The sequence below is a fragment of the Streptopelia decaocto genome (genome assembly GCF_964273445.1).
Source record: "Streptopelia decaocto genome assembly, chromosome: Z".
NCBI lineage: Eukaryota > Metazoa > Chordata > Aves > Columbiformes > Columbidae > Streptopelia > Streptopelia decaocto.
This window is the reverse complement of record NC_138657.1, coordinates 9,663,390-9,679,065: the sequence shown is the minus strand read 5'-3', so window position 1 is coordinate 9,679,065 and position 15,676 is coordinate 9,663,390. Positions and strand designations below refer to the sequence as shown.

At 42.4% G+C, this 15,676-nt stretch overlaps 1 protein-coding gene across 1 annotated transcript in view; it reads left to right on the top strand.

The window, feature by feature from the left end:
• Positions 1 to 15,676, top strand: part of PLPPR1 (phospholipid phosphatase related 1) — a 132,426-nt gene that overhangs the window by 115,364 nt on the left and 1,386 nt on the right. The window contains exons 5-7 of the mRNA XM_082074841.1: positions 4,142 to 4,392; positions 11,536 to 11,712; positions 13,691 to 13,822. Coding sequence (XP_081930967.1) covers positions 4,142 to 4,392; positions 11,536 to 11,712; positions 13,691 to 13,822 — 560 coding nt within the window. The remainder of the gene's footprint in view (positions 1 to 4,141; positions 4,393 to 11,535; positions 11,713 to 13,690; positions 13,823 to 15,676) is intronic.

The following is a 15,676-nucleotide window of genomic DNA, read 5'->3' as shown; positions in this document are numbered from 1 at the left end:
TGACAGCTTAATTTAAAGCATGGCGACACCTCACAGTGGGCAGCTAAATAATGAAATTAGGGCTTTATTTCAGCAAATTAAGGATCTAGTTCAGCAAATAAAGCTTTACAAGATTTATACACACAATGCATTTATTGTAATAGGATAGATATACCCCAGAGCTCTCATGTCAGTCCCCTAGACAGCTGCAGGACACAGTTCGCCTGACCTTATCCTTCTGTCTGCCTTGGATCTGAAGTTCACTGTGAAACAATGCACATTTTGTTATTAACTGCCTGCCATTCAGCAGGGCTCAAGCTATTTTTGTGTGTGCTGCCTCTAACCTAAACTGCAGCAGCAGCTTATACTACTGTATGTCTTCCTCCTTTCACAGAAGAACCTCCTTAATGAGAAACAAGTCACTGTGTTGGGGACAAATCAAATGTTACTGTTCTCTTTTATGCCAGACTATGAGCTGGTTGTTGTCTAGATTAAAATTAATAGTTGTGAAGCAACGAGGAAGAAGAAAATCCCGTGTGTCCTTAGGGAGGAGTCCTGAGCCTCCAGAGTACTTTTGCACTGGGAATTGAATTTCTTATTGCATGCTCAGAGCCCATGGCTTCCTTCTAAGTCTTCATGGACCAGTATTTGGGCAGGACGCTCACAGGTGAAACAGGCAGACACAAGAGGCAGTAGATGCCTGAAGTAATGGGCTTTGTGGGGTCTCCACTGGAAGATCAAAGCCAGTCCTGGGTTTGCTCAGAAGCAGCTTGCTTCTGAGCCTTTTCCTGATTCCATAGCAACAGACAATAAATTTCCCTGCAACCCCCACCCTTAAGTTGTAAAATGGATTAATGATACAGAACTCCTTTAAAAACACCCCCTAAGATATAATGATGAAGGATGGTTTTGCAGAGTCTGAGTCACAGGACTACAAATGTGTGGCTTTATTGGATGCCCAGGATCCACAGAGCAAAACCTTCAGAGCTGGGCTGAGGTTCTGCATTTCCATAGAGCCATGAGTCCTTCCAATGGCTTCCTCCATTGAAACTCTAATATTCTTTAAAAAACACAGGAGTGGAAAAGGGGTTGAGGGAGTATGAGTGTGCATGTGTAATATGAACATTTTCCAAGCAAAATACGTTGAGTGTGACGTATTCAGATAATTGACTGGGCACTGGGAGAGAGAGTAGTGCCTAAATAAATGCACTTGGTAGAAGACATGATATGTTACGAAAGAACACAGCTCCTGATGTCTCAGGAGCTCTTCAGTGCATTGTTTCTTTTGTCGCTGTACTTAAAGGTTTCGTGGTTTTTCTTTAATAAATCCTTCTACCTCCTCATTCTCATTTTCACCCATTGGCTTCTCACCTCTTTCTTCCTGATGTCTTTTCAGCCGCTCTTCTACAACTGCCATGGTTTTTTGGTTGGTTTTATGTTGGTTTTTTGTTGTTTTGTTTCAAATCATTGGGATTTTAAATGTGTGTAATAGAGAGAGTTTCCATGGAGGCAACAAGCAGCTGCAGTCACTGATGTTAGAGAGATTCAGAGCGGAAGAGAGCTTGAGTACGAGTTGCAGGGAGAAATCAGGGCTGTACTAAGGCTACAGTGAGTGAGGAGAGCTGGTTTCTTCTTCAGGGCAGATGTCTCTGTTAGCAAAAGCAATAGACAGAGCTGGAGGTGGCAACACTGATGAGCAGTGATGAACAGGGAGCTTGGTATCAGAAAGACTATTAGAGGAGCATGTGGTGTGGTGGTGTGGTGAGGGCCCAGAAATTACAGCTTTGTGCTTGGAGGATTTTTTGGCAGGAATTTAGGGAAAGGTGTAAGTGGAGAAATTAAAACTGAAGCATTCAAAATTGAAGCTGCTGAAGATCTAGATTCTTCTGCCAAGGCAAGTGTTAGTTCAGGTGAGACAGAGCTGGAAAGATTTAAGGTTCATGTTGTCTGTCCGCAGCATTTTTGAACGGGACTTGCCTTGTTTGTTCTTGTTTTGGTTTGACCATTTAGTTTGTCTGAGGTCTTTCTCACTGGAGGTAAAGATACGTTCAAATCTGATCCGCAGTTCCTTCTTCTTGAACTCTGGGGCAGCTGAAGAGAGTAGCAAGGGAGTGTAGCCTACCCTCTATCTCTGGCCTAAATTAGTCTCTCTCCCAGTTACATTCTTTGGAAGTAGTTTCCATTCTAGCCTCTTCTTTCTGGCTTCTCCTGACACACAGAAATACATCTGAGAGCCAGGACAGGGACAAAAGGTCAGGAAGTCTCTTCAGAAACAGCTTCTGCTCCTTCTTTAGTCTCTGTGCGGCCAGACTGTGTGACACGTGTGGCTGAGGGGAAGCAGTGGCTTTACATCAACAAAATTAACCTCTGTCAATCCTTTCTGCTAGTAACCAGCTGTGGAGTATGTAAGGTCTTCTCCCCATGTTGCTTGCACTGTTTGCATCTTTCCTCACCACATGCCAAGTTCGGGACTAAAGTTCACTCCCATGTTTTCTAGGCCAGAGTGAGCACAGTGAGATAAAGCGCTTGCTCCTTAGCAGTATGGCATCACCTCCCATTACACCTGAGCATCGAAGTCTGGAAGAGGTACATGTTCTCCCATTCTCTCTCTGTGGCATTATGTCACAGACTTCATCTTTGTGACCCTGAAGAGCTAGGGCTGGTTGCTCTTCCCATGCAGCCTTTCAGCAGCAATTTGTCTGCCTGGAAAACCTGGCAATCACGTCACTGCGCTCTCGTGCTTTGGGCAGTTAGCTTAGCTGCTGTAGGACATTGAACAAATCCATTGAACAGATGGATTCCTGAGGTATAAAAACCATCAGGGGACTCTCCATCACTGCCCAGGTTCACTGGTGTTACAGCTTTTAAATGAATTGCAACCAACGCAGTCTCAAAGTCTCCAGGGAGTAAATGATGTGTAATTAGTCTGCAAGGGTTAAATTCATGCTAGCTGAATTCATTGCTGCACATAGCTATGATTTTTGTAAGGCACAGTTTGGCAGAACTGCAAGAGGGGAATTACAGCGATCAATATGCATCACAGCCCGCATTATAAAGGTTCCAGCCATGGCTTGTCCTGCTGCTCTGCAGAGTACTGCAGCCTTCAGCAGCTGAGCCTGGGCCAGCACTTTCAGTGCTACCGGATATTGAGAAAATGAGAATATTGAAACTTTTTTTTTTGAGAAGAATACTGGACCAGCTTGGTACTTGTGAACTGCTTAGAGACTGAAACAACTGTGTGAAGCTTTTTCTGAAACACCTTGGTGTTTGACTTGTGCTTATGTCACCGTCTTCACAGCCAGTAGAAGCTCCTCACCTACATTAGCCATTGCACAACCAAGTTCAAATGGAAAATACGGTAGGAATCTTTTCAGCCTAGTGAAACAGCAAGTTTCACCAGAGATTAACCTTGTTTTATATACAGCTCTTTGGCCAAATTCTTAAACTTTTTTGGCGCAGTTTTCTGTAAATGGGCATGTTTTTGATGTGCTATGCAAATCATAGGGAATGCAGTGATGATCGTTACCCAACCCTTTGCAATGCTTGAAATGTAACAGCCCGGCAAATACTGCAGCCTGGCCCATGGTCTTTATAACATAAGTTGTCCTTTTTTTCACTTAAGACAAACCAATTCCCTCTTCAGTAAAAGGTGACATAACTTACTTTTTTTTTTTCTTTCATGTGAAGATAAGTGCAGTATTTTATCTCAGCACTACAGTGCTCTTTCAGGTTCAGAGTAATTATTATTACCATTTTTTTGGCCTAGATGTGGTAAAAATAAAGATTTTTAACAACTTGGGTGCAAGACACTTGACTGCAGGCTATGAGCCTTTGTCACGGTGGAAACTTTACAGGTGCAGAGTTTTCAGTGGAGTCTGTAGCTCACATTCTGTTCAGAGCTTGAACTTACAAGAGTACCTGAGCACATGCTTATCTTTTTGAGCCTGTTTCTGAGTCCTTCCAGAGTGCACCTTCCAGAGTTAAGCATGTGGTCTTCTGTGTCATGTCTTTGATGCAGGACTCTGCTGGAGTCAGCAGGGGCTTTTTCTGGGTAACGATTGTGGGGTTTCATCCCTTACCTCTCATTATGTTGCTTCCTTTCAGGTACCAAAATTATTTTAAGCCTATTTGAATAATTATTGTTTTTAACCTTTCCCCACAGGAGTGTTTGCATTTGGACTTTTTGCCACTGACATATTTGTAAACGCGGGCCAGGTTGTGACTGGGAACTTGGCTCCCTACTTCCTGACTGTGTGTAAACCCAACTACACTGGAAATGACTGTCGGGCCCACCATGAGTTCATAAACAACGGCAACATCTGCACTGGGGATGTGGCAGTGATTGAGAAGGCAAGGAGGTCCTTTCCATCCAAACATGCTGCTTTGAGCATTTACTCAGCTTTATATGCCACGGTGAGTGCCAGGGATGTTTGCAGACTTGTATAAGAGGTTTCTTTATGTGCCTCTAGGTGGGACCTTTTTTTTTTACAATGGGTTTTTGAAGAAAAAGAGGGTTGTTTTGGGGAGGGCTTTCTTCTTTATCTGTAGGGGAAAGTCCCCTTCTCTGTCTGTTTTACCATTCCTGGTACAAGCAGATCAAATGCTCACTGTGTTTGAGGCACTGTGTGATGTGGAGTCATGTGGTCCTGATCTTGAATTTGCTGCTAATTTTCTCAGAAGCCTTCGAGTATGCATTCAACCTCTTCTTCTGCCTGCTTAGATGGCTCCTGGATCACTACTATTTCTTTCGTTCACATGCCATGCGGTGTTCAACATTTAAAAAGTAAACTGTGCCATTTCAGTGGGAGGCTGCACTAGGCTGGGTCTTCCTCCCCTTGTTTAGGACCTGAATTGTCCATGCAAGTTAGGTTGTAATAAAAGTCAGGGCCAGAGTTTTGTTGTTATCATAAAGAAGTGGACCCCACTTGATATCTTGACAAACTGACACTGCTATACTGTCAGGAAGGAAATTGTCCCATTTTAAAAGTCTAGTGAAACAGATTGGCTGCTTCTTTGTATTCACTGGCTCTGTAATGTTTGAAAATTGATGCAAGAAGCTTACTCACAAGCAGAAAATCATAGTGGTTTTGCCATTAAGATCCAAGGACTTAACCTGATTCTTGTCTCAAAATGGCTTCACTAGGTCATTTTTCCCCCAATAGCTTGACTCAAATGAGTGACAGAGTCTGTCTGTAGGTCATCAGGGTTTGAGAAAAGCCTTGAACTTATTAATGACTGGGTGTTTACTGAATATTTTACCCTGATCTTGGTAGCAGATTAATAAAACATCACATTATTACTATAAAATGAAACCCACTGCTGTTTCAATATCCATCTGTATATTGTATGAAAAATTATGGAGAATATAAATCGGTGACTCCTTTGATAAGGATTTGTTGGGAAGTATTTGGAAAGCTCATAACATTTTGCATGCATTACTTCTGAACAATAAGCAACCATGTGTGAAATGCAGTTCCCAATAAACTCAACGTTGCTGTAGCAGCTGTTTTCATCATGATAAACTCTTAGATGGAAGCTCTAGGATCACGCTTGGTCCTGGTTCTGCCCTAAGCTATTTACATCCTTTCATGGGCTTTGCCTGCCCAACCTCCCTTGTTTCCTCAGAAGACAAGTCTTCTACAAACAGGCTGATTTTTACAACTGAAGAGTAATTATGCTTTTCCTTCCTGAGCTTAAGTCCCAAGTAGTTCAGCATTTCTGAGCCCTGGTTTTTCAAGAGTACCTGCAGAGGGCCTGCACTTCTCCCTGCATAGGGAGATACCACATGCCACCAGGACATGGAGTTATTTCTGAGCTTCGAGGTCACAGAAGTCTGCCCTTAAGGCATTTCAGCCCACAGTCCAATTTTAGCCTAGTTCTCTGCCTGAAGACAGCTTCTAACACTGAAGGTGTTGTCACTTGTCTTTTCCCTGTCTGTCAGCTGGGATTAACATGAGCATTATACAAGAAATGCAGAGTACAAATCTGGCTTTGTTTAATAATTGCACTGTGTGCAATTTTTTGAGAAGTGTCTTGCTGATTCTATAATGATAATGTGTGCTGCTGAACATAAAACATGGTGGATTTGGTTAGCAATAGCTGTGTTTTCCATCAAGCTAAAGATTTGATTATTTGATCCATGGGGCAAGAAAAACAAAACCAGTTGAACATGAGGACGCAGGAGAGTGGATTCAGCACTGACATTGTCTTTCATCAAATAAATGTCTGTTGAGATCCGTGAGTCTCCTCCCACCACTGAACCTCAACTGTCTCCTGCAGATGTCTCTATACTGATTTGTTCATTAGTGATTGGTTTGGCTTTGTGGTTTTTGTCTTGTTTTGTTTTTTTAATCTCGGTTTTAGATTTAGTCAACTAGGCTTTTTCTTGTCACCTGCCAAAGAAGCTGAGGAGAACCCAACGCATAATTTTTGTGATCTCTGCAGGCAGAATTGTATCTTGTATGCCTAAAGTATGGGAAAGAGGAAACAGCTGGCAGCCCTGCCTTTCATATTTACACAAAAATTAGAATATCGCATCTAATTAATTTTAATTAGTCTCCCAGAAGAATGGCAGGAAGAGATTGCAGCCACTGTACATACTACACACTGCTGTACAGTTAGAAATAACATGCTTCTAAGTCCATTTCCCAAGGGAAAATTATAGGCTAGAAATACTCCTTAATTTATTAAAATTTATAGCAGAACCCCCAAACCAGATGATATGTTGCATATGGGTTGTCCCAGTTACATCATCTTTGAACAACTGTTACTTCTGAGAAAGGTCATGGAAGAGGCAGTGACAAAGGTGTCTAACAGATGGTAGTGTTGAACCAGAACATGAAAAATTAAAGTATTTCACCAGCACAACTGGAGGACCTCCTACTGTAGAGAGGAGGTAGATAGCTTTGGTGATCCTCAGTTTGCCTCTGGAGTGAAAGCAAGAATTGTGTTACAGTCATGACAGGGGCTCTATGGTTGAAAGAGATAACTAATCACTTACATTGACCATTTAGTCATGTTTTTAGGATACTTCAGATAAGATTTTGCCTTGCAGCATCCACAGGTAATTCTTTCTGTCACCTCCATCTGTCTGGGAGACTCACACTGGATCATGACCTGGCATCCATTGTTTATGCCTGGGTGTGTTTCTTCTTGACTAGATTAGAGCGATGCATTATACCTGGGCATTAAACTTCCAACATCTGGGAAATTCTGAACAGCAGAGAACACTACAGCAAATCCCTTCTGCAAACCAGGTCACTGTAACCACACCAACAATTTCTTCCATTTCTGCAGTAACACCTACCAGACTAATCAGTGAAATTCAAGGCCTTGGCACTTCAGGCAGCTGCACTGAGCATCCAGGAGACTGCGTTGTGTTCTGCAGTACACATCGTTGTCAAAGGCTCTGCTTCTCTCTTATTGTCAGATCTCTATGGTGAAGGAAAAGATGGTCTGTAAAGCTCATAGGACACGGAATTTTCAAGTATTGGTACAAAACTGTGAACTTTCCAGTGAAAATAAACTATCACAAATCTCTCTACTTCCTGCTGAAGCATACATATAACATACACTCTAAATATATATGAGCATATATTTGCATATATGTATGTGTACGTCTTAAATTTGAAAACAAAAAAGCCTCCTTGACTCCCTATGCTTTTGTCTGTCCGAAAAAGATGGGAGAGGAATTATACACAGGATGAACGCTACTATCACACATTGCACATTGCTAAACACACTGCTTGTATGTAGTGATAAGAGCACAGCAAAGAAGCTGAATAGATAATTTATATAGTTAAATCATATGTAGTTTATTTTTTATATGATTTGTGCTATTGACATCTTTTTATATTCACTTCCTCGCTTCTCTCCTACCCATCAAGTAACTGGTTTTGACATTTAGAATTTTGTAAATAAATTGCTCTATAAATAGCATTGTCGGAAATTTTCAGAAGCACCTGCTGTGGGTAGGAAATCAAATGTAAGTAACTTTCACTGAGAGCTTGGGCTTTTAAACAAGGCTTGGAAAACATGCTCTAGGCGAAAGGGTAAACACATTGTGAGAATCTTAAAAAATACCTTGGCTTTAGGGAGCAGGACAAGAAAGATCCAGCTGCAGTGAGGGGGAAGTCTGACCAGAATGGAGAAGCTCTCCCAGTTATTTCTGAGCTCAGTGCGTGATTTATGGGTGAGCTGAGGCGTACCTTCTGGGAAAACAGTTTGTCTTGTTTCAAACCGTCCTTGTGAGGGTTTAACAGATTTTCCCTCGACAATCTGTTCACATGGTTAATTACCCTCATTGCTAAAAATGTTCTCTTTACTACAAGTTTACGTTTTGCTGCTGAGATGGGGGAAACTTCAAATACATGAGATACTTCCCATCTGTAATAAGGAGAACTCTCCCATGTGGTTAACCCAAAGATCCAGTTTCATGTCCTACCTGTAAGAAAATAGGCACGTGTGGGTTGTTCTCTGTCGCTGGGGTTTGCAGCTGTCGCAGCAGGAATGCCTTGTTCCTTCAAAGAGGTGCTGCTTTTTCTTTGGATGCTGTAAACTGCAGTAGTGCTTCAGTGGGTAATAGGAAAGCAATCCAGATCCCTATTGCTTGTTTGGGTTGGCTTCTGCTAAGATAAATGCATAGGCTTAAAGGATGGGCAGTAATTATTCACACAGTGGCACGGCCCTTCAGTTTTATTTTTTCCTATTGTTTCCAAAGAACCTGAATGTGTTTTGGTGATAGTCAGGTGCAGGTCAACCTACCAGCAAAGGCTGGGACGAGATTGCCACCTAGTGCTGAGTTCCCAGCTATCATCTCAAGGCATGTGCTGCAGTCAGGTGTTTGGTTGGAAAAACAGAGCAAGCAGGAACCCCTCGAGTAGCTCTGTCCCATTCCTGGTTTAAGAAGGACATGGAATTACTGGAGGGTGTCCAGTGGTGAGCTACAAAGATGATCAGTGGTCTGGAGCACCTTTCTTATGAGGAGAGACTGAGAGAGCTGGGTCTGTTCAGCCTGGAGTAGAGAAGGCCAAGAAGTGATCTCATCGATGTTTATAAATATCTCAAGGATGCATGTCAAGAGGATGGAGCTAAACTCTATTCAGTGTTGCCCAGCGACAGGATGAGGGGCAACCGGCACAGACTAAAGTACAGGATGTTCCGTCTAAACATGAGGAGAAACTTCTTTACTTTGAGGTGACAGAGCCCTGGAACAGGCTGCCCAGAGAGGCTGTGGAGTCTCCTTCTCTGGAGACATTCAAACCCACCTGGACACATTCCTGTGTGACCTGCTCTGGTGAACCTGCTTTAGCAGGTGGGCTGGACTGGATGATCGCCAGAGGTCCCTTCCAACCTCAACCATTCTGTGATTCTGTATTATACACTGTAATGTTGCAGTTCATAAACTGAATTCACCTTCAAATGATGTGCTCAGCAGCACATTTCAGGCCAGAAGACTCTTCCCCAGGCAGACATCTGGCAAATTCAGCTGTTAGAGAAGTCTAGTACTGCAGTTTCTTGCCAGGTAAAAGTATAATTTTGCCTATGTACAGGCCCAAAGGCAGACAGATCTGCTTTCTGCTGGTCAGTTTCTCTGGCCTGTGTTTTCTTTCCAAGAGGTGGTTGCTGCATCCCTTCCCTTCTTCTAGAGTTACGTATTGCCATGGGTTTAGGGCTGACATTTTTAACACCAGCTGGTGAGGGGAAGCCAGCAGTAGGAACATTTAATGACCCAGTCAGGGAGAAGTGAAAAGAAATGTGGACAGGGAGAAAGTTAGAGTAAAAAGTACGCACAACACAGAAGAATAGAGGAATATATAAAATGCAGTGAAGAGAGTGACCTTAAGAATGGATGTAATTTGTTTCTTGATCCCCAACTTTGTGCCAAACTGTAGTGACCTCTGTATACATGCCTCGTGAAGAAAAAGACATTAAAAAGCAGTAAAATAATTGCCCACAGCTGCCAAATAGATCATGGAGTGCAAAGCAGGCTGTGCCAGTGGTTGCCATCGGAAGCACCAAGCCAAGCGTCCACAGGCGTCCTTCAGCACAGGCGCAGGAGAATCCTGCGGCAGCTTCACCCCAGCCGAGCCACTGTGGTCCTGGCCAGAGACGGGCAGCGAGAGCCAGAGCGGTGTCCTGCGACAGGAGAACAGCTCGTGGGTCTCCACAGTCCTGCAGAGCCCGCTCCGATGTCAGTGCCGCTCAGCAGTGCCCTTCCCCAGCAGTGGAGTGATCTGAGAAAAAGACGAGGTCTGTGACCTGCGGACAGCACAACCGGAGATCCCACTTGTGGTGTTATTGCGGATTTGATTGAAACAGTAGGGATCTTCTGTAGAGTCTTTTGTGCACAAGAATAACAAAACCATATTTCTACTTCTGACAACTTTAAAAGGGTCAAGAATGGGAATATTTTCAGCTTTGGTGATTTTACTGTTTTTACAACAAGAGAACATATTTTGTATTTATGTATAAAATGGCATCTTTTGATATTAAACATTAGAAGAGACTCTTCCACGGTTTGTAATCTTTCCATTCCCCAGCAGAAAAGGTGTTTATACTTTCACTGGATCTGTTCTACACTATGAATCAGGTTCGTTTACCAGCTGATTGGTCATGAAGTTTTCAAATGCATCTTCCTGATTTCGTTTCATGTATGGGAGGCACTATATCATCTGGAGACACTTCTGGCAAATGTGTTTGACTTACTTGCTTTGCTTATCAAACCCTTGGAAATCACACAGGCATCCCTACTTCCTGGCTGAAAAAGGATTTTAATGAATTGTTTAGCCATCAGGCTTGGTTTGCTTGATCTTTGTCATTTTGTGGCTCTGGAATTAACAACTGGCTGCTAATTGTGACCCACATGATTTTGCTCTCTCTGTCAAAATGTACTTAAATTAAAATACAAACTGCCGAAAAACTTGTGGGGTTCATGAAAAAAAAATACTCAGAACACAGTGAAACTTCGTGCTCTGGAACTGCATTTCCAGAATCAAATTTATTTTGAAAGAAATCTCTCTCATTCTGTGCTTCATTTCATCTTGAAAAGAAAATATCTAGAATGGTTTCTCTTAATGTTCTCTTAAACTTAACATCACTTGGGAAACTGGAGCAGATAGCTCATATGGATGCTCAGCTCCATCATGTGCACGTTACAGTTTCTGCAGGAGTATAAACATCATGTTTTTACTCCCTTTGCAAACATATGGTCATGTACATTCTGAGTGCATGTTGTGGGCATATGAGCAAGTACTTGTACAAGTTAGGAAGTCAGCAAAAGCGAGTCTGTAGATGGCAGCTCAGAAATAGTCCAGCATGTCAGTGCAGTTGATGGGATATTTGACATCTGGAAACATCATTTAACAGTCTATGCTTTGTTCTCTTGAAAGTATTCTCTGAATCACATTAAACCTATTCCTCCATTTCCCAGTGTTTGGTTTTTTTTAATGAATCATGGAGTTTGTCACATCCTTGTTGATTTAGGATTTCTCTGGGTGGAAAAATTTGCATTTCTGGCAGAACCCCTTTTCATTTTTGGTTTGCCCTTTGTTTCAGATGTACATCACAAGCACAATTAAAACAAAGAGCAGCAGGCTAGCCAAACCTGTGCTGTGCCTGGGTACCCTGTGTGCTGCCTTCCTCACTGGCCTAAATCGAGTTTCCGAGTATCGAAACCACTGTTCGGACGTGATTGCAGGCTTCATCCTGGGGAGTGCTGTAGCCTTGTTTCTGGTAAGCCCATCAGTCCTTCTTCATTTCTTTGGAAAATACCTCAGTTAAAAATATATGAAAAATTACTATTCTCTTGAGGACTATTGCAGATGATTAATCCAGTTGCTAAGAACTAATTCTAGGCCCATCCAATTAAAAGTATCATCAGAGAAAATCCTAATATGAAATCAGGTTGATATGAATAAGTCTGATATGATGATATTTGTGCATTGTATATATTTCAAGATTATTTTAATTACATGTTCTTACTTGACCTGTCCTGGAAAATACTGTAAAGATGGTATAGATTTCAACTAATGTCGAAAGAGGAGTGTGCTTGAGACATCTTCTCTGACACCCTTGAGCTGCAAAACCCTACTGTCTGCATGGTATCTGGCAAAAATGCAGGATACAGGGTGTTGTCTGGAGCTCTCAGCAGTGGTCCTGGTGCTCCATTTTTTTTCAGACATTAAAAGAAGTGCAGTAGAAAGGAAGGTCAGGACAAACTCCCCAGGAGACAAAACTACCTCCTTTCGCAGCATTTGGAGTTGAGCTGAAATTGTTTGCAATCTCGCAGGATAATCAAGTGTATTATTTAAACTGTATCAGAATCCCATAGAATCTAGAAACGGCATCTCTCTGGACTTCAAATGTTACTTGCTTGGCTGTTCACTGTGGTTTAAGTGTTTTCTTTGGTAAGAGATCTCTTACTGAGGGTTTATCCACACAGCAAGCAGTCAAGGTGATTCTCACTATTACCAAGAAATGTGCCTGGTTCCATGTAATCAAAATATGCTTCAAAACTATCCACTGCATGGCAACAGACACTTTATCCTTGTTATTAGGAAGGATTAAGTTTCAAAGATTCCTTAAATCTAGATTGTCCTGTCACTGATTGTTTTTCTATTCTGTAGTAAAAAAACCCCAACCAAACAAAAAAAACAGCCTTCCTGTATCATTTATTCCTGTGTTCTCTTTAAATAAAAACATGTCTGCAACCTCTGACCTGAATCTCCTTGGCTTTAATGTAAGTAATTTGTCTGATTCCCTCTGGGAAAGGCAGCTTAAATCTAGCTCGTGCAATATAAGAAGCAGTCACCCCATATATCTGGTCAGGACAATCTCTGTGCTCCCAGTACCTGTTTCTAGCAGTGACAATCTGCTCCCAGCCACATTTTGGCCCTGCAGAACCTTCTGCCACCCTCCAGGTGTCAGGAGCCCAGTTGCAGAGTGCTGGAAGGGGCCTCCCTGGAGCTTGGAGGGGAGAGGTGCGGTGAGATTGCCGCTGCCGGCACAAGACTCACCAAGGCTGAAGCCTGCTCAGGTCTAACGAGCAGCAAAGAGGAAGAGCCAGCAAGGAGCTGGCTGCAGGAATGGCTCTGACAGCAGATGTTTCAGCTCCTGTATGCCTTTTTTTTTCCAGTGTTCCCAAGCCCCAAACTGCTATGTGTGTTTACTCTCATTAGCATCACCATCTGGCTGCAGTAAGTCTGGTCATGCACAAGAGGCAGGCTTGTAGGATCAACACCGTAGCAGTTGTGTTGGAAGAATGGAGGAAGAGTGCTAAATGAGCCTGATGTCATCCAGATGGGAGGTAGACTCAGCCATCCAGTGAGCCTTTTTCACTGTTCAGAAATGACAGTCAGAGTCTGAAGGGAATATTTGGCCAACAAAATGCATCACTGGGGTCATCTATGGTTCTGTGATGATAAAGCAGGCACGAGTGTCTCTGCTGTATAAAACATAAAAAGGCTGAGAATGGTTTATCACCTCAGATTAGAGGCCAGATGAGCCCATTTACTAAGGTGGTCCACCACACCCAGCAATGTCAATAAATGAACTGTAACCCAAGGCTGCGCTAGATGATGCCTCGAACCAAAACTCAGGTTTAGTTCTTCGCAAAAACTGGCAGGTGTGACACCCCTGATGGCAATTCCTGTGACTTTCTCCTGCGGAAAGAACATGCTGACCTCACTTTTTTTTTCCCTGCATTACACAGGGGATATGTGTTGTCCATAACTTTAAAGGCACTCATGGAGCTCCTTCTAAACCGAAGCCTGAAGACCCACGAGGAATGCCACTAATGGCTTTTCCAAGAGTGGAAAGCCCTTTGGAGACATTGAGTGCACAGGTACTGTAAATCCTCTCACCCAGACCATCACCAAGCACATTTTCTGTTACGGCAGAGGAAAAACTAGTTGTATACATTAACTACCCAGGGAGCTGGTTTTATTTCTAAGATAAAGCCCATTGAACAGAGTGAATTTGCATCAGGGTAGAGTTTGTTTTAAGGCATTTATCCCTTAAACTACCAAATACTATAGATCTTCTGCCCCTTTGCACATCCAAAGCTAATGCAGTAGGATTTCACATGCCTCTGTGTATCATTTGTGATAACAAACTTTTGCTTAGAAAAACAGAGAACTGAGAGACAACCAATGATAATTCTATCTAATTACACCTCGGAATGCTTTGAGGATGTCTTAAGGATTTACTCTAACATTTGTAATCCTGTGGATAAGCTATGCTGTCCAGAAAAATAGTAAAGAGATTAGTTTTTTAAACTTATTACTGTTCAGCATCTTCTATAAGAAGAAGAAATCATATACTCTTTTCTGTTTTTAAGTGATCAGAAGAGAATAGCATTCTTTCAAGTTTGCAAGAAAATAGGTTAGCAGGAGCATCATCATGGATAGTGTTTCTGTTAAACTACTAGCTTCAAATGGCTTATGTTAGCATAACTGAATCATACCCAGTTATTTCAGAACAGACAAGCACATGGCACCTGCCAAGAATTTCTGAGAACAAGGACCAACTGTAGTTTATCAGTTATCTGAAGTGCCCTGGTGTAATTTTATTGGTTCTTCAAACTGTACTTCCTATATCAGATGGCCTGTCGTTCCTGTGTGCAGGCTGTGTGGCAGGATCAATAGTAACATTTGTTAAACCCTTTGACAAATAAACCAAAAATAGGAATTAAAAAAAGTGTAAAAGACACTGTTCCTAACGGCTAGAAATATTTTGCTTAATTGAAAGGTCACTTTTGATTAGGCAAAGATTTGCTGGAGAACTTTTGATTGAATCTGCAGAACTGTTCTCTTGGTGGGCTTGCAGTCCCAAACCTTAAGTGCTACTTATATACCTGCATTGCATCATATATGACAAAATGTCTGAAGAAGTGAAAATATTCATAGACTAGAAGAAAAAATTCATCTAGTCACCTATTTATAGCTTTTGGACTGTGAAGTGCAGGTAGGGGCTAGGCCTTAACTGTTGATGTCTACTGAAAACAAGATAATTTTCTCTGATTCGGGGTGTCAGTCTCTCAATGACCATACATCTACCATCTAGAACTAGACTGGGAAAAAAGTGATCCAGCTCTGAAGCTATTATAAACAAGTCCTTGGGAATGGCTGCTCATTACTGTTTCTTTGAATATAGGAGGCGCATTTTCCTTCTCTGTGCAGATTGCTGCATCCATTCCCACTCTTGTTTTGCCTTGCACCCACACAAACCCTGCAGATGCAGCATGATCCAAGGTTGACTCAATACTGCCACTAAAGTCCTGGACATTGGTGTCCAAGAAGGTTAAATCAACTCTGTTTCCACCTAAAGAGGACTTCCGTGTTGCCGTGTGTCTGTGGCTGCATGTGTTTTGGCATAATGAGCCCACCTCTGTATGGTTTTAAGCTCTGTTATGTTCCCTGGGACCAAACGGTGTGGGGTTTGCAGGCAAACATCACTTGAAGCCAAGCCATGGTCTTCTGGGCTCTCCCTGAGGACAGACCCACTGTGTTAGTTATGTGACTGTACTGACACATCCCCCTGGACAAGATCCAGTCCTGTTTGAAAGTCTCTATTGAAGAAATGGTGTCTTGTTTTTCAAGGCTGTTCCCGGGGTGTTCAGAGCCCAGAAGGAGGGCTTGAATTCAGCATTTCCCACAATGATCTCAGGTTAGACAGCAGCCACATTTGCAGCAATCTT